This window comes from Chinchilla lanigera, unplaced genomic scaffold (genome assembly GCF_000276665.1).
Source record: "Chinchilla lanigera isolate Chin_1 unplaced genomic scaffold, ChiLan1.0 scaffold00056, whole genome shotgun sequence".
Taxonomy (NCBI): Eukaryota; Metazoa; Chordata; class Mammalia; order Rodentia; family Chinchillidae; genus Chinchilla; species Chinchilla lanigera.
The window spans coordinates 8,399,227-8,426,756 of NW_004955457.1; the positions used below are offsets into that span (position 1 = coordinate 8,399,227).

The window sequence follows — 27,530 nt, forward strand, 5'->3', positions numbered from 1 at the left end:
CGCTAATAAGCAAAATCACACAGTAAAAGATGAGGTCAAAGTACTGCCTAGAGACACAGATTCTTAGAGATTCTATATTCGTAAAAATTATTAGCACTAACTGCATTCAAAGTTCATTGTCTCTTACAGAATATTTAGAAAATTTTGGAAGATTTATTGCAATTATTTATTTTGGGTTCATTCTGATCATCTTTGAAAATTATTTGTAAGTGAAAATTCTATGCTAATATGCCACTAAGAAATTAGCAGTATAATTCTCACCTTAGACACATGAGATAAAAAGAAAAATATATATAAAAAAAAAAAAAAAGAAAAATATATTTTTCTTTGACCATAAAATAGAATGAACAAGGTGCCTCCATTATAAGAGGTTTATTTCTCATAAATTCCAAGGCAATTCAGGAGTCAAAGACTAAAGTAAAACAAACAAACTGCTGAAAGGACAGAGAATTAAAACACTGCATGTTGGTTATAAAAATAGTATTAGTCTACAAAACTAAAAATATAACTCAGTGAAATAAGTATGTCAGGATTGTCAGCACACTTGTCATAAAAGGTAAAACCCACAATTCTTATACTCCATCATTATATTATAGAAAAATTGCAAAGAAACTTGTTTATATATTTAAGGAGTAAGGTTACTGAATAAGAAACATTTATCAAAATGCACAAAGATACTCACTTTCATACTAATAATTAAAGACTGTCAAAGTCTAAATATCCACCACTAGATATATATATCAACTAATAAATCCACATGACAGGAGCTGGGGATTTAGCTCAGCGGCACAGCACCTGCCTGGCAAGTGCAAGGTCGTGAGTTCGATTCCCGGTATGGGAAAAAAAAAAGTCACATGACAGATTCTCATAGGATCAAGAAAAGGATATTTATAAAAACTGTATAATTGTACACGAAAATGCATTCCTCCCCCCTCCCCCTTGCTGGGGATTGAATTAGGGCCTCAAGCATACTAAGCAACCCTCAGGGAAATGCTTTTAAAGTAACCTCAAAATGTAAATGAAGGTAGAATGAAATTCATAATCCCTACCATGGCCTGCAAGTCCCAACCTGCCCTGATTTCCTGAAATCCTTTTTGAACCTTTTTTCCTGAAAGTACCCTCTTGTGTCTCTAGTTAAGACACCACCTCCTTCAGGAAGATGCACAGAATGCCCTCACCTGTGCCTCTTTTCACATGCCCTTATCTGATGCCATCTCATAGTTTGTTTATTTATTTGCCTTGCTGAACTAGACAGAATGTAAGCTCCATAAAAGCAACCTTATAAATCTCGTTCCCTCCCATTTGTACCCTGGCATTTACAGCAGTGTTTGACACACAACCCCACAAATGTTTATTTGAATAACAAATACTTAATATGATATAAATAAAGGACATAAAAATTACATGAAGAAGGAGTTCCAGAAGGCAACACTAATTAAAACATTACAGCAATTTTAATGGACGAAAATGAAGTCAAAGTGCAGAGGCCACAAAGCTAGCACTATGTGCAGGGACAGAGGCAGCACAGAAAACAAGGGTGGGGCCCCGTTTCCAGTCCTACTTTAGCCAGCGCAGTGTTGCTTGCTCTTTGTTTTCTGCATTGGGCTCCCCTCACAATTTGGTAAAAGAGAGGGTTTGCAGCTTTAAAATGTTTGAAAACAGTTCACTCGTGCTCCATTAATGTGAATGTACTATTTAATATGTCGGGGCCAAGGAAAGAATCAATTAGCTAGATATAAATCATATAACCAAAAAGGAAGAAGGGTTGGAGGGAAGGAGGGCATGGGAACAATAACAACAAAAAAGAATCAAGACGTGTTATGTACATACACACAGCCCCGTGATGAATGTAATCATTATGTACTGCACGCATGTACCACTAACATATATATATATTTTTTTCTTTTTTTAAAGGGAACTGGTTATGAAGGGGATAAAAAGGGATATAGGTCCAAAAACAATATACCAAATTTTTTTTAAATAAAAGAATGTCAAATGTCAAGAGGTAGACACAACTAGAAAACAAAAAAGAAAGCAAAGCGTGTTCACACACCTGGTCTACACTGAAAGCTTTAAAATGTGTACAATGTGTTACCTAAAGCACAGTTTGCCATACCTGGCCAGAGTCTCCAGTACAATATTCAGTAATATCACACGTGTTCACAGCGTCCCGACATTCATACCCTCGTGGCTGAAACTGCAAATCAAAACTCAGTATTAGGAGGTAGTATGAATTAATATTTTAGAAAGTTATGATGCTTATGTTCCCCAGCAATCCCTATACTTTCTCATAAGTATCACCAAACCCTTTCATAAGTTAGTGAAAGAGGTGCAGAATAGAAACAGGGCCCAGCTGCTACCTTCCAAACTAAAGATGAATTGTCAGTCAAGGTATTAAGTGTCAGGTTTCAAAACCCACCGTCTCTGACTATTATGTTAAAATAATTCTAACGTGATGGGAATTAGGTAAAGAAGAAACAGTGGTTTGGTGGGGGCTGGGGATTTAGCTCAGCGGCAAAGCGCCTGCCTGGCAAGTGCAAGGTCATGAGTTCGGTTTCTGGTACCGGAGAAAAACCAAAAAACCAAAAAAAAAAAAACAACAACAGTGGTTTGGTGTAAGACAAAGAAGCAAAACACTACAAGGTAAGCATTTAAGAGCTCTCTGAAGAACTGATATACATACACAACCTTCACTATCCATTAGCATAAATATTAACCTTGCCTTAGCTAAAAAGATACAATAAAATGACAATGAATTCATATAAATCACCTACCGACAGTGATGTCAGTGACTGCCTATGATATGCAAAACATTTTGCTTGTCTAGGGAGGGGATGGATAAATGATAAAAGCCTCAAGCAACTCATAATCTGCTAGAGGACAAGAGCAACAACAAACTATGCTGGAATCTTTTCGAATATCCCTTAATGTGTAATATCCCTTGGAATAGAAAAAATAATAAAATTATGTAATTTTATGATTGTAAGGATTATCACAGGTCTTCTATATGAGAAAAACATTAAAAATGGCTTTCTGAATTAATAAGTATAAAATATTGTATGATTTGTTTGACTTGGGTTCAAATTAAACATTTCTATTTGTAGCAAAAAAAAAAAAAAAAACTAACTGGAGGTCACTGAAGCTGGAAGGCTGTGTCCACACATACACACAGACTGTGTGTGTAAGAGCATGCATAATTACATCCTTATCTAGCTTTCCTGACCTCATGGAGGATTCAAAGAGCCAAGTGGGAAAATATGGGCACTAGCTTTTATGCTTTTATGCTCTGGTCTAGAATAAATTTTGAAGAAAAATGTTAAAAGCAGGTCATATTGTTAAAAAAAAAAAACATAAAAAATTGTTCCTCTTCAACAATTTAACTTGATTCTGTGTTGAGAGCAATTCTCAGCATTTATTTTGGAATCCATATGGTATATCTTCTTAAGGAGGCATGTGGAATAAGGCAACGGGCAGTGAATAACAGAAAAGGTAAATGTGACCCACAGAACTCGGGTGGAGTTACTGATTCTGCAAAATTACCAGGCCAATAAGCATAAAATTCTGACAAGCTACACAAACGCTCAATATGCATACTGAGATATTTGACTAATCCATCAACTAAAAGAAAGATGAAAAATGTCAGGGAACTCACAAGGCATGAGGTATTGTTACAGCAAGGCCCATCACTGCAGTGGGCCCCATTGGAGAGAGAGCATTTCTTACAGCATAATCCATAGCATTCCTAGAGAAAAAATTGCATGAGAATAAGCCGGGAACCTTACCCACTGTTCATCTAGCATACTCTGCACATGCGACTTATGCATAATCTAAATGAGTACACTTATATAGTAAGCAAATATTTTAGGACAGAATTAGTCACTGTAAGAAATCACAGACTCTTTTGTGCCATATTCCTCAAAAGAGTATGATCTGGGAAGGGCATCTCTATCAGAGAGCAGGCTTATTTCTTAACAGGCCCTCCCAACCCTGTTAACTGTACTATGTCCTTAGTACCCAGTTTAAAGGAGGCAAAGATAATGCACAACATGGAAAAAAATGTTTCATGATTTTGTAAAACTTATCTGAGATGAGTATGAGCTAAAAATTTTTAAGAGGGAGAGAATCTGACTGGAACAATCCAACAGGCTTCTTCAGACAAAGCTGTAAAGACATGACTAATTCTAACTTGTCTGAGCTGGCCTGAAGCTCATAATAATAAGAATAATAATAATCAGAGAGATGAGAAAGAAAGGCAGCGAGACCACAGTGAAAAATATCATGGGCCTCTCACCTTTGCTACCCTTGTTGCTTCTGAGAAAGGGTTTACTGAAGGTAGAGGAAGCCTTTTGTACGTACCACATGGAAACCACAATCGCATTCCTCCCCAGGCTCCACATATCCATTTCCACATTCTGTGGGTTCAAACAGCTGAAAGAGATAAGGGACGCAGAAGAAAGATGTTTTACCACAAAAAATCAACAGTCAACTGGGCCACATACATGGCCCTATAATCAGCTATCTGTCATGTGATATTCTCTTGTGAGCTTTTATCGTAGTATCTCATACAAAATGTCTGTGTGGGAAATATTGTTCACTTATTAATAACACTTCCAAAAACATATTTGAAAGGGGGTGATATCTCTTGGGGGTTTCATTGATGGTTGGCTCCAGGGACAATTTCTAGCATTAGAGTTACTTTTTATGGAGACAAGCTGTCAAGAGGATTAGATCACTTTTCATATTTGCTAATGGAACTAAAATGCATTGCTAATAAGACTTATAGATATCTAATTTGCTGACTTGACTGAAAGCAGCTGAAAAGACATAAAAAATGTCCAAAAAGATGACTGTGCTTTGGTCACAGCAAAATATGATATATCTAATCAAGTAAGTGGAAATAAACTTAGATAACAATGTTACTAGAGATCCAAGCCCATTACTCCCACTGAAAAGAAATCTGCATTTTCTGAAGCATATTAAGTAAACATATAGACATGTGCATGAGTATACAGAAACCTCTCAATCATTGATGGATTGGTGGAAATGTCAAACTCCTACCACAATCCACCCTACTAATGCTATGAACTTGCTTCCAGGTAAATGTTCTACAGACCAGCTGTCGTAGCAGTTGATTGATTATAAGAAAATACCTATTTGCCATCCTCCAAGGCAGGGATTCTCGGGGCATGATCATCATCCCAGGGTGAAGACTGGGGCAGCACATCTCCACACAAATGCCCAGAGGCATGCCTATCAGGGGGAGAAAGAAACTCTACCCCTGACGCTACACATAGCCTGAGGAAAGTTTACCTTCCACTGAGTCCACCCAGGGAAGACCTGATCCTCCTGCTACTTCCAGGAAGGTACTGTAAGAAGCAAGCAGAGTTTCCAGGCTTGCTGGGTGGGACTCCTCTGTGGGAAGTCCACTGAGTGAAACTGACAACCGTAATCACTACAGAATTTGGATCAGCAGGTAGGAGAAAACAGAACTGGGAAAGGCCAGGCAGAACATGAGGAGCGCTTCATATCAGGCCTTCCCATCCTCCACTCTTAGAGCTGTCTCCATCCTGATGGGCAGGATCACAAACTAGACAGAAAACACTGCAGTTGGGAAGATTCTCAAAGCACAGAGTACCCACATAGATCCTGTGAGCATAACACACACATATACACACATTCATTGACTAAACACGCTTGTCTATTCTTTGACATATGCATATGAACTAGTCTACTGAAAACCATACAGCTCTTCTCTTAACCATTGCAATTTGTAGTTTGAAAAGAGAAATAATTTTATATTTACTAACTTTCAAAAATGAAGTTGCCTAGAAGTTATTTTGATATAGGCTCCATGTTTTGGGCACAATTTTCTTCCTACTCACAGGCAATTTGAGAAATTCAATGATGAAGCATTATGCATATACTAAAAACTTTAACCTTTCCAAATAACTCAGTGCTTTTTGTTGACCGTGATGCTCATAATTAGGTGGTACACTGCAAGCTAGGTAAAATTAGACATGTACATTGCACCTCAAAAATGCCATCAGCTCACATTAGTTCTTTATTACTGATTTCACCCATTTCAAATGCTTTGAAGCTTTCAGACTTCCATGCACTTAGATCAATGCCAGGCAAGGCGTGCAGCCTACTTTCATAACGAAAGGTCACTTTCAAAGTCCTACTTCTTTTTCCACAGCTTTACTGAGATTTTATACCAGTGTCAGCCATCAAGCTATCGTCTCCTGACACCAGCAGTATCGCTTAATGAGGAGTAGGGAATAAATTATTCTGTCAGTTATTCACATTAGTCACTGATTTTTTTTAGAAAAGGTTAACATGAATCCACTGCTCTCTCAATTTGCAGAATATTAAGCATTTTGTAAGCAATGAACTATATTTGACTTATGAAGTAGTATGTTAAAGGAAATTTATGGGATCCATAAATACCTGGGCTCATTTTATGGCTGGGTAATACTAGCGACACTTTCTACCTGGGAGATCACCACTACCACCACCCACAAAAAAAAAGGAGGAGGAGGAGGGAAAAGAGGAGGAAGATGGGAGAGGAAGGAGGAGAAAATAGTAATTGGGTCCCTAGAAAGAGTATCAAGGAGAAATCAAATTTTTACCAGATAAATGAGTTAAAGTAATATTTTATCTTAATCTAACCCATTACCTCTTTGAAGCAAAGCAAAAACACTCTAGCAGGGAATTTTCAAAGGTATTAAACCTGAAGGATGTTTTGCTTTGAGGAGGGTTTGGGAATACAGCTAGCACTGAACTGGATACTAATTTAAAATTTGATGATTCACTTAAAGAGGACTCAATCTTCAACATGACCAGGGCTTCCATAATTAAATAGTAATCTGACTGACAAGTAATCTGCTTTCTGGAGCAAGGATCTGATATTTAGTACTATTCCACTGTGATACACTGAAGAAAAAGCTACATGTTCTAAGTTACTAACCTTTGTTGGTCTGTTGAAAAGGCAGGCTCCGCCTCCTCTCTGTAAGAAGTCTCTGTATTCCAAAATGCTGCACTTTGAGAATTTTCGGGAATGAGAAACCCTGAAAAAACAATGAATTTATTATGTAAATAATTTACTAAAAGCAGTCATCAGAGAGGAAAATTAAAACTCCTGAATCAGAACAAAATATTCATTTGGATCAGAGGCATCTATACAAATTTTGACAATTTCCTTATATCCAATTGCTAAGCAAGTTGTTTCTTGGAATTTATAAAAATAGAAATACAAAAAAAATCACAGAATTAGGGGCTAGGTTACATCCTCTTAAGTGGACAATTCCTCTTATGACCTTGCATAAAATAGTTGGTTTTTTTTTTTTTAAGTTCAATATAAAATGTCTTCATCTAGGTTGTATTTTAAAATGTAATCTTTTTTATTTGTTATGTCTCAGTAAAGAGCAGCACTTTTTTACTCTGTCCTGATAAAAGGAACTCATGAGCCTACTAGATTTGACTCTGGAGGATTTTGTTGGAAGGACTGATTTCTTACGGACTTGTCATCAGGCTTTGACAATGCAATTCAGGTAGATAAGGAAACCCTGAAGAAATGTGTTAGATTATACATACACACATATGAGATATAATCAAACCACACAACAACTGTTTAAACAAAAATTTACAAATTTATTAGAGTAAAAGTCACATTGTCATGATGGCCCTCAAAATATTCCTCCATGATTCAAATATACCTATTCCATTGTCCCTGCCCCTTCCTGAAGCAGTGCTCAAGTCCCTTTCAAGAGTGTCTTTCTAAGGCTGCCTTCATGACCTCAATCAGTTCAAAATATTTATGGCAATTTCTACCAAATAGCACAGGCCAAAGGAGCAGGAGAGGCACCTGGGTAAGGAAACCTGTCCCATCTGCTAGGAGTAGCTATAGTTAGAAGGCCTGGAACAGCGGCTTGCATGGAACAGGGGTCCCTGGGAAAGTGCAGCATTGCCAGGCCTCAGTTCAGCTGGTGAGTGAATGGTTAAGTGCCTAGTACTAAAAGATTAATGCAGACACAATAAATCTGACTTATAAAAAAAGCTTTATGAATTCTATAAGAAGCACAGCACAAATTTTATTACTGTAAAGACATATATTTACAAGTTCCTTAGAATGTAAATTGATGACTAAATTGATTTTCACTTACTGCTTCAGGTAGGCAGATAACTTTTAAATTCTGAGTATGCTAAAAAATTAATGCCTTTCCTAAACTTAGAAGCATTTAGTAATACACTGCTTTTAAGGGCTAAGAAGAAGTAGCTAATACATTTTAGTAGCTAATACACTGATCATTAACCTTAAGTAAAAAAACAACAAAATATACAGCAAATTAGTCCCGTCAGTTTAAAAATATCAGAGAATTAATTATTGAATTTATATTAAGTCCTTAGCCTAAAATACCGGTGCTCAAGAAACTGTGTCTCTAGTTATATGTGGCAATTTTGGCAAAAGGCATTATCAAGTGCATGCGTAACAAAACATACCCCGTTTCCTCCATGATGCAGCCACCCCAGGACTCTGTGCAGTCACATTCTAGTCCAAGGAAACCATAAAGGCAGCAGAGGAGAAAGGGAGCAATAAAAGTCACATATTTAATTTACAACACAGTTCCCATGATAAGTGCTTTCTTATCAATTCCAGGTCAAATAGGTACAGAAAGTGAAACCTCACAGAGCAAAATACATTTCATTTAAATGAATACTTCCTTATCCTTTCCAGAAGTATAAGTTGTACCTAAGAAAACAGCTGGCATCAAGGAAAAGCATTATAATGCAGACAACTCAGTGAGGTTCCTCCTTCCAACATTTGGTGAGAAGAACGCTGGGCTAGAGCTTGCAAGGCCCCAGGGCCAGTCTAAGTTCTACCATAGGAGAGACTCCTACAGACAAGTGATGTGGAGCCTCTTGAGTCTGCAGTGTCCACCTGTAAATGGGAACAAGGCCTCTCTGCTCATCTTGTAGTATGGCCCTGGGGTTCACTCACACGACGCACTTCTGTGCTCACTACGAATCCCACCAATTATCACCGAAGTCCTTCTAACAGAACAAATCAAAAGAAAAGAGAACTGAACTCCCTAGAGTCAAAGGCAGCCCCAGCCAGAGACCTGAAGAACACTATGCTAAAAGGTCTCATAAAAGAGAGAAATCCAAAGTAGAAATGTATCTAATAACCTAGGTAGAAATTATAAACTTAATGTAGCTACCAGAGACTGACGTAATGATACTGTGATGGGCTCTCTTTTCATTTATTTTTTTTCCTATTCTCTTCTCTATCATAGATAAAGATGTTTTTAAAGAACCACTTGTAAGTGGTTCTTTAAAAACTCAGATTTTGGAGGTAATGAAATAGCTAGCTAAACAATTCACAAAGGAATAGAGAATCATAGACAGGAAGAAACTACGGGAGTCATTAGCTATGAACTCAGCTTCTCACAATACTCTTCCAGCCAACTCAGTAAAGTAAGCACTGCCCTCCAGGACTGTCAAACAAGGTTATAAATCTGGTGACAACACTTCCTGATTTGAAGGTATCTATGCCACCTGACAAAACTGTGTGCACCCCCTACAATATGGAACAGGTATTTCCTTGGGAAAGCAAACACTCTGAGAAGACATTAGTGACTGTAAGTTAGTGGAGCATTGCAAGATGCCTCGAGACACTTGTGATGACTCTGTGCTTGATCACTTAAAACCCACAGAAGGAATCAAGAAGCCCATGGTTGTACATTTTGTTTTATTTCTGTAATTATGTATTAAGGACCCCAAAAATCTAACATGTAGAATAACCCTAAAGTAGCCTTCCCTTTTCTTCTCTGAGGAGGCTGGGGTGATCCGAGGAACCTTTACTCCTCATGTCTCATATTTACACAGAGAGGAAGAGACTTAACTTCTAGTTTAGCACATAATATGAGCAAACATGAGTCACTGTGTCTTCTCTTTTCTAAAGATCACATTATGACATTTGTGGACCTGAGATATTTTTGCCTTCTGCTACAGAAACATATTAAAAATTATATTTTGCTACTGTGTTGCCATAAAGAGGAATATAATTCAGGTTGTACTCTTTTCTAATTTTAAAAGAAATTAGAAATTTTCATGGGCCTCTAAAACTACGGTGAGTCATAGGCACTTTGCCCACTGAATAAATTGCACTCTTGTCGGGACTTCCTCTTGGACATGTTCATGCACCACAGGAGAATTCTCTCCTTGGCCAGCCTCCCCACATTTAAAAGGCACGAGGGTAGCTCAGTCCAGACAGTGGTGGCAAACCTAAGGCTCTTGGGCCACAGCAGGTACTGGTTATCATTGAAAGCTCTAAAAGGTTGACCATCACTGGTCTAGGGGGACCTACTTTAGCTTTTTTGGCAACTCAGTAGGTAACTTTAGAGTATAAATATGCACTTCTTGACTCTAGACCTAACTATTTCCCAGTCCATCTGTATTATTACTAAACTTGTATGGAGTCACATCTAGTATCTTGTGTCTACTCTCAACTGCCTAGAACCCATGGGGGCGTTATTGACCCCAACAGTCTGCTGTGTGAGAAAGAGCTAACTCACAGCCTCAGAAACTGGGTGTGACTTCATGGATTTCAAAAGGAAAATTTCTTCAACCCAAATAGAAGTATTTCAAGAAGTATTTCAAGTTTCTCATTTTATAAATCGTTTAGGGGAAGGATTATAAAATCAAACTATAATGACTTAGGACATGCATTACACAGACAGAATGGCACACAAAGTCAGAAGGTTATTGTACATACTTGGCTTCCTGCTAGATGGTTCCCATTGGATTCCAAGGTTTTGAGCCAGGCTTTGCGATAATACTTGTGCCACTGCCATTGGAAGACCATACTGTTTTTCAGAGTTGAAAGTGTGTGGGAAACATTTGAGAGAGTGCACAAAGCTAGTTATTATTTCTTAGTTGTCACCACCTATCAGCTCAGTTCCCTAAGCAGAGCCTCACAACGTCTAGAGATGCCATCTGCTCCTTGTCACTTTTCCCTCCCAACTGAGCCCAAGAAACGAAAGCCCCTGTTCTCCTGTGGTACCTTTCAGGCCCTGAAGCCCTCACACAGAAACACAAAATACAAGTCACAGAAGGCTGTGCTCCAGTTCAATTTATACCACAGTAGGAAGTTCAACTTACTATAAATACATCAAGGGGTCCCACCAAACGATGGCTACTAGGATACAGCAAGTTCCAGGAGGAACCAGGATTCAAATAGAGCTGCTTGGTGATTTTAGGAGCTCTTGTTAACTAAAAATTTTCTTCAGAAATATAAATTCATAAAAAATCAAAAAATGATTAAGAAATGTTTGTTATGACACATTCTACAGGCAAGTAGAAGCCTTAAAATGAAAGAGATGGATATAGGGAGAAAAAACATGAATATCATGAATTTTTTTTATTTAAATGAAGTAAATCTAACATGTAGAAGAACACTGCAACTTTAAAAATCCATTTAAGGGAAGGATTAATAAACATAAAAATTTAACATCTTTGTTAAAAGATGTTATAGAGTCATAAAATCTATGGGCCGATTTCTGGCTTGCATTAACTTGATAAATATGTAAAACTATCATTACCAGAACCAAAGATACTACCAGAAGCCCAAAGGACCTCTCTGGCTTCTCTTTACTAATGTAAGCCCCTCAAGCAACATTCTCGGTGTCCTCATTCAAAGCAAGCATGAGAAGCATGTAAATTGGGTCATAAGGAAGAAGGAGATCAGCTGCACAGATAAAGCTCTACTTAAAGAAAATTGATAAAATTTACCTCATTCACACCAACCCCTCTTGTGCGAGAACAGACACCTCCAAAGTAACTCAGGCTGCTTCTCTTATAGTGGAATGTCACACGCCTTAAGAAAAGAAAGTGCTATAAGAAAACCCAATGTAGTGAGCACTATATAAACCCTCCCAAAACACACCCACTGTCCTCCACTGATAGGTCCCAAATCATCCTTCCCTAGAAAATCAAAAACTGTATTTTACGCACATTTAAATTTATGTTGTAAAAATACCTTTAAGTTCATGTGTTGACCTCAGATGAGCAAGCACTAACTGAGAACAAGGAAGCCCCGTACTCTGACACAGGGATCAAGTACAGAAAGATAAACAGACCAAAGCCCTGTTTCTACTAGAGACTACTTTGTAATTATAGAAAATATTGCTAATTATTATAAATTGATAACTAAAATCAGAGTAAAGAAAATAAAGGGTAAAGTAGAAAGGAGGAAGGGGTACTTGAATTGGTGTAGTTTAGAGGGGTGTTTGAAAGTAGTTTTGCTGTAAGTAGGGAAGAGAACAGCTTATAACAGCAAAAAGAAACCATAGTACACCCCTTTCCTAGGTGATGGAAACTCAACTGGATTCAATGGTCCATTTGGAAAGACTACAGTTCCCAGCCACTCTTGCAGCTAAGTGTGGTCATGTGACTGAGCTCTAACAAATGATTTGGTGGTAAAATGGATATGTGCAGGCTTTCAGGAAATCTGCTTTATCAAAGTGGGCAAAGCTAGAAGGACTGCCCTTTAGCTCCTCCCCTGCCTATAATGAAGGTTAGGACACAGGCATCCCAGACTATGAGGTGACTTTGAACACGGAGTTCCATGCTTTAAAGGTGGAGCTTGTGGCCATAGCACCACCACGACCCCAGCACTGGAATCCAGTTTCATGCTTCTTACACATGCAGAGGGGCATCCATGGTGATCTTGCTGAAGTCACTGTTTTCTGGTATGTCACTTAATTAATACAGTATGGGGATAGAGACAAATACCAAAGCGGAGGCTACAGTAAAAACCTAAACAGGTACATACGAGATAAGATGCACAGCATCAGTGTGCTGCTTGATGCGCTGCCGGTATTTGGAGAACTCGTGGAGCATCTGCACAGGGTTGGTGGAGATATCAATATGATCCTTCTCAGTCCAGGTCTCCACAGCTACGAGGACAACCCTGGTATTGAGCTGCTCCTTGTAAATCTGAGGGTAGACAACAGGACAGGTGCAGGAGGAAAACACTGGGTCAAACATGCACGATCAGTGAGTCAGAGTCAGTGGAAGGACAGGAAGGGGAGGTGAGAGAACACGGGATCAGAATTAGCTCATCAGAGAGAATTCTCTTCTCTTTTCTCTTTTCCAAGAGCATAAGTAAAAAAGAAAGAACAAGTACACAATTCAGTCTCATGTTAAATATTCTCTTGTAAGGTTATTTCCACCCCAGGCCAGCATCTTTTGTAGCCCAGCATCTTAAAAAGGTAGATAGATAGTAGGGATGTAAGGAAGTCAAGATCAAGACAGAACACAAAGTGAAAAGGATTCAGTGAAGTTATCTTTCTACACCTCACGTGAGGTAACAGGTTGGAGTCAACTATACTGACTCTAAGAGTAACACAACCAGTTATTCCTGCAGGACTGGAGCAGTTCACCAGACAATGTGACTGCCTTGTTTTTGGAGCAGTTCACCAGACAATGTGACTGCCTTGTTTTTGGAGCCACCAGACAATGTGACTGCCTTGTTTTTGGAGCCATGATACATGAAGAACAAAATAACACAGACAGACAATCATGAACCTAAGGTCAGAGGAGGAAAAGCGCAGGTTTCTATCACCCACCTCGCCTGCCCACAGGGTGGCGTCACTCACAGCATTTACACCGTTACCCTTCTGCTCTTCTCTACTTTGGGGCCAGTAACTAATTTATTCACACAATTAAGCAATTTCAATGAGTGCTGTTCTCCTGTCCTATTTTCAAACCAATTAAGAAAACAATGAGTAATCTTTAAACACGCTGGAAAAAGGGACTCTCAGCATCCTTAGGTCAAACTGAAGCTATAATGACTCTACACAAAAATGAGTTAAGTGTAATGTCTTTTAAAAATCGGTAGTCAGCTTTGGAACCTTATATGATAACACAAAACAAAAATTAAACTTTGTAAGATGTGCTTCTATTCAGCCATGCTGAAATGATTAACACAGAGGTGCTAGCAAGTAAACAGCTCTTGAAGAAAAGATATGTTTAAGGTTCTCTTTTTTTTATACTGCTTCATTGCTTTCCTTTAAGATTGACAAGAGCTGAAATTAAGGAAAAAAATAATAAAACCAGATGTAAATTGGCTCTCATAGGTTCAATCTTAACTTCCTATTAAATATTCTATGCACATCTACTTATATTATAATTTTGCTCAGCTGTGCGTACCAGGCACATAACATATGCCAGTGAACAAAACATGTTATGAATATTTACATGACTGGTGCTTTGGGGCTGTTTAAAATGCAGAAAAGAAAGCAGCTCCTTGGAGTAAATAAATGCCGTTTAGGTGTTTGGCAAGTTTTAAAATGGGTTTTTTTCAGTTAAGCGGTAACATTCAATAGATACCAGATAAAAATGCATTCAGCTGAATAAAATAGCACTTTACATTAGAAAATATAAAGTAGTATGCAGGATTTAATTTGTCAATTAAATAACAAATATTGAATAATTATTTATGAATTACTTATTGAAACATAATATATAATATTCATATCTATGATGTTCCTACCTAAGGCAGGAGAAAGGAAGGAAATCTTAACAATCATTCTTTGTAACTCATAAAATGAAAACAGGAAAAAGTATATCAATAGTAAAGATCTGCAGTCAGACTTTGGAGGAGCTACATCTTTTACGGTTTCATATTAGTATTGTTTGGAGACTCTACCATTCTAGAAATAAAGTCTCAAACATCCCCCTATGGGAACACTAAGATAATAAATCTGTGTTCTTTAAAGAGGTTTTTCATCTATATTCTCCATAGACTACCTCAATCTATTAGTACTTTTCTACCAACACTCGGTTTTTAAGAAAAGCTAAACTATTTTTAGCAAAGCATTATTTATTAAATATAACTTTCACTATTTTTGGAAGCTAATTTTCTCCATTATTCTCTGTCCCCCAATGGGCTCTGGTAACAAAACAGTCTACAGGTTGTCTAGAAGCAATGTTATATTATCAGTGTTAATAAAAATTTTTAAATGTTTAAGAAGATGTAAATGCCAATTACCTTGATCTGACCATTATACATTGTACACAGGTATCAAATTATCACACTGCCTCCCATAATATTTACAATTAAAATTGTAATTAACAAATATAAATGTAAAAGAAAGAAGCAATGCCAATGAATCTTCAGAATCCTAAGAATAACTCAACAGTGCCTTTAAACTCTGAGAATATTACTATCTCTAAAACCAACTATCCTATAATTTCTTAGAAGAACTGAAGCACTGCATTTTTACTTTTATGTCAGAAATAGTGAGAGAAACAAGTGAGCAAACAGAGCTAGAGATATAAACCATGCCATCTTGGTAAAAAAATTGGTTGAAGAAAAGCTTACTTACAGAATCCACAAGGTTGACCACAGATTTTGCAAAGTTGTTGGTATGTGCATGAGAAGAGCGATGCTTCTTATACTGAAGGAAAAAGAAGATGTACCAGTCACTGCCAAAAGCTTAATTTGATGGTAAATTTCAAAATTCTGTAAAAGCAGAAATCTCTTGGCAATAGTAGAAATGAGGATCAAAACTACAGAATTTAGTTTGTGCCACACTGGATATGACAGTGCTCTCCCACCCTCCACTCCCCCAAAAACCTCTCCTCATCTTAGGCAGCAAAAATCTTATCTAAAACACCCACAGTTCCAGGTAATGGAAAGGGCCTACTGGAATCTGTGTGATAAGCTTTACACTTCAGAAGCCACTTGTTCATTCAGTCTTCATAGCTACCAGTGCAATCCTTTTGTTTTCACTGAAACAGCATTTCACACATTATAAAGGGCTTAGATCAAAAGTAAAGTCTTCTTTGCTCATCTTCTTCGCTTTCAATTCAACACCCTGCAGGAAAATTCCTTGCACAGCACCTTAGATACTGCCCAAGACATGGAATGCATCTGCCCTGCAGTTAGTTTATTCCTTCAGTGGAACAACTCCAAAAAAGCCTCTTACAAAGGGAGACAGAAGGAAAATAAAGTGTGTTGACACCAAGTGACTGGTTATGACTAAGAAAATTAAATAAGTAGAATCACTCCACATGTTTTTGTTTTGTTTCGTTGCTGCACTAGAGATAGGAATCTGGGACCCAGGGATGTTCAGCAAACTGAGCTACATACCCAGTCGGAGGGCTATGTATTCAGTAAGAAGTCCTAGACTTTGCTCAATGATCCTCTAAGAGGACATTTGAAAACTCAAATCTCCACAGAAACATCATGCCCTCTACTGGTCCCTGAGGCTTTGGTGATTTTTAAAACTGAGGAAAAAGAAAAATATAACAATTCAGATTTATACTAAAGACTTCAAAATTTGACTTCAATTATAATTACTAAAAAATGTAAATTTCATAAATATTCAAGGTTTTGCTAGGTTGGAAAATTATATCCTTTTTTTCTCGTTTATCCACTTTCATCCTATGAAGTTGTCAGACTTCTTTCATGTCATTTGCTCTACACTTGTCATTTGCTCTACACTTGTCATTTGCTCTACACTTGTCATTTCATGTCATTCGCTCTACACTTTAACTCTCTAGACAAAGAAAACTGTTTTATGCTTACTGATAATGTTTATTTGTTAATGTTTATTTGTTAACACTGATAACCTATCATAAGCATGTGATCAGTTAATTAATAATGTGCTACTAGTAGCATTCATTAATTTAAAACTATTGGTATCACATTACTATTATTGCTTGTATTGTTCTTATTACTGTGTATCATACCTTGACCCAAACTGTTCTTGTAAAACTAAAAAAAATTTATGCTTCACTATATGCATACGACTAGGTCTTAAAACATCATATTAATGTAAACTCAGGCATTTTAACACTTCTTAAACTTAGAACTATGAAGTTTTTGCAAATAGTTTAGTATTTCAAGTTGCCTATGAAAATCTGAAAGCTGAAAAATTTCAAAGACATTTTTTGAGTGAAAGCAAAAGTCTCCACGTTAAGCTCCTTTGGGGTGATGAAAATGTTTTGTCACTAGACAGAGGCATTGGTTGCACAGCACTGTCAAGTACTAAATGCTGCTGGATAATATATTTTTTTAATGTCTTGACTTTCAAAAGTACATATCACGAAAAGAAAAAAAATATTAGCTGACACCTCTTAACTCACTACTGTAACATACATATTAAGATGAATTTATTTAGCTTCTCAGTGTTCATTTGTCCTTTGTGGGGATTTTTTTAAAACTATAATGGTCATAGAAAATATGGCTTGTGAATTTAAGGTTAATAAAGTCTTTTAAAATTTAGCAAAATGTGATTTCTTTCATTTATTTCACATTTGTAATTTTCAAGTCTCTGATTCTCTTTTTGGAAAGAGCGGTCTGCCTACTGTGTGCGGGGTGAATCAGAGGGGATCAGGAATGCTAGCGACAGACCTGTGGGGAAGTACTGCAATAGTGCCGGTGAAATGTGGTGTAGCTGAACAACTGCAGGGAGAAGAGAATCAAACCCTATGAAGCTGGACTCCCAAGCCTTGCTGACCTATTGGAAGTGGAAGGTGATAAAGGAGAATAAAAGTGGAGTCCCAGGTTTTAAACTTGGATAGAGACTGATGGTGCCTCTCACAGTCATGGGAAAGGCCGGGGGAAAGCATGGTGAAACCGCAAGTATGCTAGCTCCAGGCTCATCTTCTTCTTCTAAAGCCACTAATGCCGCCATGCTGGTTCTGCCCTCCATACCTCCTCCAATCCTAGTTACTTCTCAAAGACTCTACCTCCAAATAGTATTAACTGATGGACTTGAGGATTCAGTTTCCAACTCATGAACTTTAGGGAACACATGCAAACTGCAGCAGAAAGTTAAGAGTGCTGAATTAGAAATGTTAAATGTGAGGTGTTTATTCAGCATCGAAGTAGAGATGACAAGCAGGCAGCTGGACACAGGAGCATGAAACTCCAAGCTATAAGGTAGGAAGCAATGATTTTGAAGTCATGACACTACCTAGAGACTTGAGCCTGGAAATCGATATTCAGAAAGAGAGAATAGAAAGAGAACACCCCAGCCAAAATATGAGGCATTCCCATAATTCTAGGGATTAAATTTAAAAGATTTAAATAAAATAGTCAATGAGGTTCAAGAGCTCCTATGTGACAGAGGCTGAGAGATGAAAACAGGGTTTCCAAGAAGAGAGCAGCTGATGGCCCAACATTGCTGAAAGAGTAAGTAAGGACCGAACAACAATTATCAGCTGTTAACTTGAAGCACCATTTAAGTGAACACTAACCGTAGGAATAGCTAGAAATGCTTCTACAACTATTTACTCCTTGCAGCTCTGAGTTTTAGTATCTGAAAGTAGCCTATCCAAGATCACATAGCTCACATTCAAAGCCTACTCTAGGATGAGTCAGGACAGAAATTTGTTCAATTTAAAATCCTTATTAGCATAAATAGTTTATGTGTATTCTCAACAAGTCATGATTATTAAAAAGAACTTATCATTTGTCAGGTGTGTATAAAATATAATGGTTTTTATGTGAGGAAAACCACATTGAGATTTAAGTTGAAAAAGTTTGTACTTATTGGCTCATATTTAATAATACAGCCAAAATGTAAGCAAAACACCTGCTTTTCATATATACACTTTAAAATCTTTCAACAAATTCTCTATTGTGATAAGGTTTTAATATTTACTTTTAGTGTAAAAGACTCAAAGAAATGTTTGCAGACTCTTATCAAGGCTATAATTAGTTTACAAATTAGATTCTGCCAGCCGGGTACTAAGATGCTTTCTACAAAATGGAGAAATTTTTCTTCTTAATTGAAAGGCACCCATAATGTGATGCTTATTTAAAATATGTGCATTTTTCAGGCATCCAATATTAGGTTACTCTGAATTACAGAGGTAAACCTGAATGCAAATGTAGGCAAAATGTTTCTATTTCCCGCATGAATAAGAACTAATTTTGCAAATAAAGAAAAATGTGCAACCTCCACTTAGGATAAAACTTACCTTCACATTTTCTTATCACTGAAAACAATTTACAAATTGCTTTCACTCCCTAAGCAAACAAAATCTTTAAGAAATCTGCCTTTTAAAAAAAGTGAAATTAGAACTTATTTTCAACCCAAAGGTAATAGTTATCAAAACAACTGCTACCTCATATGGTATAAACATTGTAAGATGAGTATACTCAGTGGCATGATTATCCTAAAGCTCAACAGCAAATTTCCAAACATTGAAAAATAGATATGCTAGTTATTTTAGTTCAGTCAGACTTCCAGCATTTGAATTTAAGTACTTGATCTTTGCTCTGATTTATTGTATCTTTGGTGTTTTGTGGGAATTATATTTAAATATTATCCTCACCTTATAAAGAATATCTATAAAAAGAACTTTTTCTAAACTCTCAAAAAAACCACGCTTTTTAAAAAAAATGACATTTATTTGGGACTTTAATAGGCAAGAATATACAGCAACCTGGCCTTTAAACAAAGGAATATACTTAGTTCTACTAGTCAAGAAGTAGTATCTCTTGGGGCTGGGGATTTGGCTCAGCAGCAAAGCACCTGCCTGGCAAGCACAAGGTCGTGAGTTCGGTTCCTGGTACCGGAGAAAAACAACAACAACAAAAATAATAATAATAATAAAAAAAAGAAGTAATATCTCTTTATAATAACAGGAATCATCTTAAGTAGTTTCTTTGTACCTTTCTACCTTAGGCATTGCTTGCATTCAAAAGTAAAAGCTTTCTTCTTTCTTTTTCCCCCTCTCACTTTTTAATGTATATATTCCCACCAAATTTTTTAGTACAAATTATTGTTCTTTTTTTCTGGCTTCAAAGAGAGATGAATATATTATGACAAGTTTTTACTAATTTTAACAAAAAATTATAACAAAATAAATTACCACAATTAATTGGTTTAAAAATGTATTTCTTTAAATTAAAAGATGTGAGAGTATGAATAAGGTAACTTCATCATAGAATATATAGTATAATGTATATAAAAGTATATAATATATATGTTTTATATATATATAAATATTTTAAGAAGGGTGTTATTTCATTAATTATAAGATGAAGACAAGATTATTTAAATGTTTATCAGTTATAAAGATTAAAAAATAAGGGGCTGGGGATTTAGCTCAGCGGCAAAAGCGCCTGTCTGGCAAGCACAAGGTCGTGAGTTCGGTTCCCGGTACTGGAGAAAAACCAAAAAAAAAAAAAAAAAAGATTAAAAAATAAATTGAATAAGGAGAGCTGGAATAGGTGTATTGCTGATGTCTGTGGTTTATTGAAATGAACAGTCAATGCTTAAAATTTTCTTTTTTCTTGACCAATTTTGCAAGCTTGAATTTGGTAATCAGAATGACTGATATGAAAACAACAACACGCAGTATAAGAACCATTGTTGAGCTTATACTATCTTGTATGGTGAAGCTCTGCACCATTTCCAATGTTTTTTTTTATTATTACTTGTTACTGTCTTTGACTGTTGATCAATCTTATATTCTTATGTCTGCTATACTGAGCAACTTCGTTGAAGAAAACAGTATGTAATGTAGCAACCATTATTAATTCCTATCATTTTGTTTTGAGGTCATGCATCATTTTTGTTGTTTTGGTTTTGTCTGCATTGTTGTTTTGTTAGTTTTTTAATTTTTAAAGTAAAAAACAACAATAAAAAATAAATTAAAGGGAGCTGGTGGCATAGCTCATTAATAGAGCACTTGCCTAGCCTACATAAGGCCCTGAGTACAAGCCTCAATGCCCAAAACATAAATACATTCAAAATATATTTAAAATATTTTAAAATTATCAGGTTGAAAAATGTATCAATTTTCTTATTTTGCAGTTACTCAGATATGCCCTCTGACTGATAACTTTGTTTCTTGTCCTATACAGTATGGTGGCACAAAAAATGCAGAATTGCAAGTCAACATTTGAAACTGATTCTATAGATTACTACCTATTTGGGAATGCACTTTGTATATATCTTAATTATTGCCTTTACTAATTTAGATGTATTTTTATAATAGATACTGAGGAAAGCTTAGGCTTCTAAAGTCATAATGGCATAGCACACTGCAATGCTTAGACTTGAGAAGCTGGAAAAAATCTCAATGTCCCAATCACCAAAAACAATTCTGATGAAAAGCCTTATTAATGTGCTTCAGAAACTCATATTTTAGCCTTCCTTATCGGAATCCTTGCCTACATATTTGGTTTTCCTTCCCAGCAGGGAAGCCCACTCTAAAAATGTATGTAATTCTGATATATTCTGCTTCTTATTGACATATCTCAAGCAATGTAGTTAAAGACCACTGGGATAGAAAATAAATCTGCACAGGAAAATCAGAAGTTCTGACATTAAAACTATATTCAACACAACCAAATTGGTATTTGCTGATTAATTTAAAAATCCACTAAAGGAGGAGACTTGATGTTTAACTATAAATGAAGTTGTCATTTTTAAAATGTAAACACATCAAGCAATTGAGTAGGGTCTGTTAATTAAAATTTCAAGTTGTCATTTTAGCATGTAACACAACTTTATTACTCTACTAATCTAATTTTGGCCTCCACAAAGTACAAGAACAGTACAAGGAAATCTGAATTCTTGCTCCAATTTTTTTACAAGTTTTTCACCCACATTTGACTTTTAAGCATTTTTACAGATTCTCATCTTTATAAAGTCTTTCCAGAAATGCAACTTCATTTTCATAAAAACAACTACACTTAGCATATGCAATTTTTAGGATTAAATTATATAACTATGACAAAATTAAAAACTGGTCCAAACAGTTTGGAGAGTATAGCAGTACTGTTGAAGCCAGATCTTCCCAACTCACAAAAGCCAACTGGACACATTGTTGCTTACTTCTACAATCAACTATCTCACCCTGGTAGCTTGAAATCAGCCACAGTGAGAATACTTATACAACTGAGATCAGCAAACATAAATCCCACCACAGGGTACAGATTGTTAAAATTCACTGGCACCCAACACTGTTGGGTAGAGTGGCACATAACCACTGACCAAGGCCCTTCTGCATGTTCTAGGCTTTAACCAAGACATGCCATGGGGGAAGGCTACAGAAAATATAGTTAAGAGAGATTCTGCTTTATCTCGAAGATGAGCAAATAGAGAGGAATGATTGTTTTCCATATTTCTTTACAGTGTTACTAAAATGTCACATTCGATCATATTTTACTTTTAGAGGTGTAACATAAGATTATACATCTATCCAATATTTAACAAAACAAGCCCTTGGTTAAAGACAGGCTCACTACCTATATCTTTATTATACATTTACTTCCTATAATTATATTTACCACAAATAATTAGTTAAAAGTAACATGTTAAGAGCACATAGGTATGAAATAAAATTAGGAACCAGTGACCTAGCACAGATGAAGAAAAGCAGAGTATGAGAGTGTTAAATGAAAACAAATAAAAGATGTCAAACAGCTAAAGCTAGTTATTATAATCATTATTTTATGGAGGAAAAACACAGAATAGTGGAAACTCTACAAACATCCATGTCTCTGAACACCAAGAAATAAATCAAGACATTTAATATTGTCAAAACATAAAGTATCTGAATATCTTGGTTTAATGAATAATAGACAACAAATTGAGGTGAAATGTATTCTTTCTTAAGTAGGCTATTGTGGATAAAGCCCACCAATTCTATATTCTTACCGTTTTGTGATCGTTAACAATCATAAGCTCCAAATATTTCATTTCTTCAAACACACCACGAGATGGCTGAAGAAAATAAAAATAAAAATATATGGTCAGAACAGTGATTGATATAAAATATACCTCTAATATTTTGTTAAGTTGTAAATCAACTTTGAATATTAGAACCTTAGGCTGTCTACTTGATAAACACCACAAGGAACTTGGTCAGGGAAATTGTTTTTAAGGCAACTATAAAATATTGGGGAACATTCAAGTATTTAGGCAAGTATTTTGCTTCATTACCTACAAAGTACTCATTAAGAGAGGAAACTCTTGTAGGTTTTATGGAACATCTATATGTAAAATTGTTTTAGAGCAAATGTCTTAGGATAATACTGTTAAAATAAATACAAATTTCTTTGAAAAATGTACCAGTCCTTAAACACACAACTTCTAAAAGGAACAAATATTGGCAATTATTATATTTTAAACTCTTCTAAATTTTAATCATTATTAGATAATCCTTTAAGAGTAAGCACAAAGTATTTCTTTTTTTGTAGTTGAAAAATTAACAGTGGCAGCTCTTTCTCTTTATGTAGAGAGTTGCTGGTCAGTTCACTGGAAAACTGTACTTAAAGGAAGCCCTATACAAAACTTACTATGACCAACTGGCATTTCAAGAGCAAGCAAAAAGAGATCTCTAAGTGTAAACAACAACAAAATGTATACATAATCACATAAAGCCAGCAGAGGCTTGTAAAAGAGAGGATGATTTAACCTTCAGCTAAATTTTTGATAGCTGGTATTGTAATTTTTTTGCACACAAAAAATACATTCAGCTAAACATTATCTAAAATGCGCAATTTCTACTCCAGTTACTTATTAAGTTATCTAGTAAATTACCATGCAATACATAAACTGTGGAATTAATTCTTGGTTAGATGGCATTCACCATGTAATTACTAAACAGTCCCCATCATTACAGCTTCCTAATCTATTATGAAAACTCTGGTTTCTCTTCAGATTGAAAAAATCTTTTGCCTTTTACTAATCTATTATGAAAAAGAGTAGGAACGTAGCAATTGGTTACAAGGCCCCCGTTCTTGTACCAATATATGTGAGGTATACCACAACTTCTGAGGATGTAACACGATCTTTATTTAGTACCTCTCATATCACTAATGGTCAGACTCATTCTGTTCTGAAAAACACATCTGGCTTCAAAAGTTGGCATAACCAAGTTTTTAATTTGAAAGAAATACAAATAAATATGATTAGTCAGGATTTTAAAATCTACCTCTTTCCCCGACATTTTTATTGAAAGAAATGTTTTATATGGTGCTATATCACTCCCTACCAAAAAAAAAATCTCTCTGTACTTTCAGTAGTAAAAAAGTAGTATAATTTTCATAGTAAAACACTTTGAAAACAGAGCTGAAATCTCTCTCTCTCTCTCTCTCTCTCTCTCTCTCTCTCTCTCTCTCTCTGTTCTCTTAGGGATAGAACCAGGGTCTTCACACTAAGCTACATCCCTAGCCCTATTTTTTTAAATTTTTTTAGACAGGGTCTTACTTAAGTCACTGAGTTGACTAAACTGGGCTTGAACTTGCCATTCTCCTGCCTCAGCCTCCCCAAATGCTGGAATTACAGGTGTGCACTACTAAAGCGATTTATTCTTTATATGACATCAAGATTCATAGGACACTGTAATCAATTCAAATCACTAATAGGGGAAGATAAATAAAAAGCAGTGTGCTCATAAGGCTCAAGTCTTGGGCCTTTTTGTTTGTCATTTCGCTGTGAAGAGAGAATTCCACAAGTCTGAGCTGTGCTCAGGACACTTAGGTACTGTGGGGCGATGCACACACAGCTAAAACAGGCCACACTCACACTGGCTGCTCTCTTCCTTCTCTTCAACCACTGTAACTCAGAGAGAAAGGGCCACTGCTCACTGCTTTCCACACCTGTGTAAGAGAAAAATGAACAAAACGCACACTTGTCTGTGTTTCAGTGAGGGACGTTTTAAAAACAGTCCATAAAAGAACAGCAGCATTGATAATGTACGTCATCACAAAACCAAGGCCAACTAAGATGATAAAAGGACACTGGTCATTAAACATTTCACATTCTCATGGTCATATACTTCAAATATGTGATTTTCTTCCCAATATCATGAAAAACATGAGCTGTTCAAGTTCCATTAGATGTATGTTTGACCTACATCTACCTAATAATATCCAAAACTTTGAGAGAATCTTACTATGCTTAATTAATTTAGAATTTTTAAAAAATGTATGACATACATTTCTCATAAATGATTAGAGACTTCTGTTTCTACTATATAGGAATAGCATCACATATACGCACCATCCAAAAGGAGCCTTTGCTCACACCGGCCTGGGTAAGGTGTCTCAGAGAGCTTACTAGAGAAGCAGCAGAAGCCAGCTACAGAGCAGGACACCAGAAAGCTTAAGGAGAAGCCTGCTACAAATTGCTCCTCTAAACTTGACCGCACTCTCCGGCTCCCAAAGCAGCTTTAGGTTTCCCGCTGCAACCCCTCTTGTTGCTCATGATGTGGAAGGCTCTATCCACTCCATCTCCCACTCACACTTCTTACCCAGATCGTAGATGAATTCCACCTCCCGGCAAGCCTGCACAGCCAAAGGGTGCCAGCAAGTTCCTACGACTTCAAATGTAAGGGCTATTTGAATTAAAACTTACTGAGGTTCTTCATCTCCTTAGAATACTGTCCCACCAAGGTTTTCTGGATTATATGTGGTCGGCCTGTGCTTTTCTGCAACACAAACAGTTGTAGGCAATGAAAAAGCAAGACATGAATGAGCCTCTGTGGAACAGCATTAGAACTTCAGCTAATGTCCTTCCCCAAACAGGAATACTTATATGTCAAACTCTTAGCTCTCAAAAGTGAAAAGTGTATGTCTTACTGAAATATTAATTTTAAATAAAATAGAGCATCCTCCACTTGTCTCAGTTTAAATAAAAGTATAATCTTGTTAACTAATCTCAAACCTTAGCTTTCTTCAAGAAAGACACAACACGGCCAATAAACTATGAAAGATGCTGAACTGCCTTTAGAATGGAATTTTTTAAAGAATGAAGTACCAATTTTCACCATTCGTCAAACTGGGAAAGATTTTAAAAATACAATACCCATAACTAATTACAGTTGCAAGGCAAAAAGCGTTCTCACACATTGTGGAAGGAAATTCATTGCACAGTTTGAGAGCATTAACAATGTCTATTAACAACACTAAAAAATACTCATCGTATGAGCTGGAAATTACACCTCTCGAAATGATTTATTACTGTTATTATTGCTATAGCTTCCAATACTGAATATACAGTATGCCCCAGACAATGTTTAAAGACATATTACCCAATTTATTTTCTATAAGAACTCCATACAATGCATATTTATCTCTATTTAACAATTAAGATAACTGAGATGTCAAGAGATACATTACTCAATTAAATTACATTATAAAATAATGACCCCCAAATTTATTTTAAAATACACATGGAAATACAAATACTGTATCACTGAAGAAATGGAAGAATGTATACTAAAAGGTGAAAGGAAGTTATCTTGGGGGATGGAAAAATGGGTAATTTCTATTTAATTATTTTTGTTTTGCTTTTCTAAATTTCCTGTAGTATATTAGTTTTACAGTCACAAAAATAGTTATAAAAAGAACCCTTTAAATATGTGACATAATCTAAAATGTTTTTACTAATTTTTGCTTGAAGGAGAGTGAATTCTTATTAAAAGTATCCCACTCTAAAAAGAAGTATCCTGCCCATATTACCTATTATGAAGCATACTAAAATTAATAACAATAATGTAAATATCAAAAATTCTAAAGTCAATTGCAGTAATCTCTTAATTCTAGTAACAGGTGAAAAAATATCTAGAGTAATGAAATTCTCAACTGGATCAGCAGCACATTTTTTAAAACCAACTAACTGAAAATTTCAAGTACTGTTCTTTCCTTCCACCCATGGCAAGGATGAGAACAAATCATTACATGAACAAAAAGCAGGCAGCAGGAAGGAAGGAAAGAAGGAAGGAAGGAAGGTGGGCAAAAACAGAAGATAGTAAGCATGTAATAGTGAGTCCCTGAACAATGTAATTATATCTACAATAATATAAAAGTAATTTTTAAATATTATCAAAACAATACTATATATATCTTTTAAATAGTTTAACAGACACTATAACATTCATTTTATTAATTCACTGAATTTGCAAAATTTCCTTCATTAAGGATATAATGAAAAAATTATCATATTTATGTATTTTTAAAATTCTAGGGTCTAAATTAATTATTATTTTGGATTTTTTGTTTTGATCTTTAGGATCTTTTCAACAGGTAACAAATATATTAATCAAACCTAAAAACCAAAATCAGATTTTTGAATGAATGAATGAATCCAACAACTTTGATGTCATTTATCTACTAGTGGAGTAAGGGGAAAAAACATCTTATTTAATCAAAATGTCTTAAACTAGGCTAAGTTCCCTTAATATCTGGAAATTTTTATGGTTACTAGTTAAAAAATAAAACATGTTCATTCCAACAACCAATTATAATTTAATGACTTTTCTGCTTCATTCTTTTTTTTTTTTTTTTTTTTTTTTGAGGCAGAATCTCACTAAGTAGCACAGGCTGGCCTTGAATGTGCTAATTTAGCCAAGATTGGCCCCAAACTCATGGCAATCCTCCTGCCTCAGCCTGCCTACCCCAAATTTGAAATTTACTCCATAGTCATATAAACACTGCTCAACCAAGAAAATAAATGTCTATCTGTTCAACTGTTGTCATCAACAGCCTGGAT

The 27,530-nt window shown here is 35.9% G+C and overlaps 1 protein-coding gene across 2 annotated transcripts in view; it reads right to left on the reverse strand.

Annotated features, from left to right (window-relative positions):
* The window catches only part of Adam23 (ADAM metallopeptidase domain 23), a gene marked incomplete at its 5' end in the record, with an annotated part of 155,643 nt that overhangs the window by 36,588 nt on the left and 91,525 nt on the right, over window positions 1-27,530 (reverse strand). For both annotated transcript variants that reach the window (XM_013520785.1, XM_013520784.1), the window contains 12 exon segments: window positions 2,117-2,197; window positions 3,653-3,742; window positions 4,357-4,428; window positions 6,968-7,067; window positions 8,500-8,548; window positions 10,775-10,865; window positions 11,791-11,875; window positions 12,833-12,996; window positions 15,390-15,461; window positions 22,692-22,757; window positions 24,564-24,637; window positions 25,395-25,467. In XM_013520785.1, the coding sequence (XP_013376239.1) occupies window positions 2,117-2,197; window positions 3,653-3,742; window positions 4,357-4,428; window positions 6,968-7,067; window positions 8,500-8,548; window positions 10,775-10,865; window positions 11,791-11,875; window positions 12,833-12,996; window positions 15,390-15,461; window positions 22,692-22,757; window positions 24,564-24,637; window positions 25,395-25,467 (1,017 nt within the window).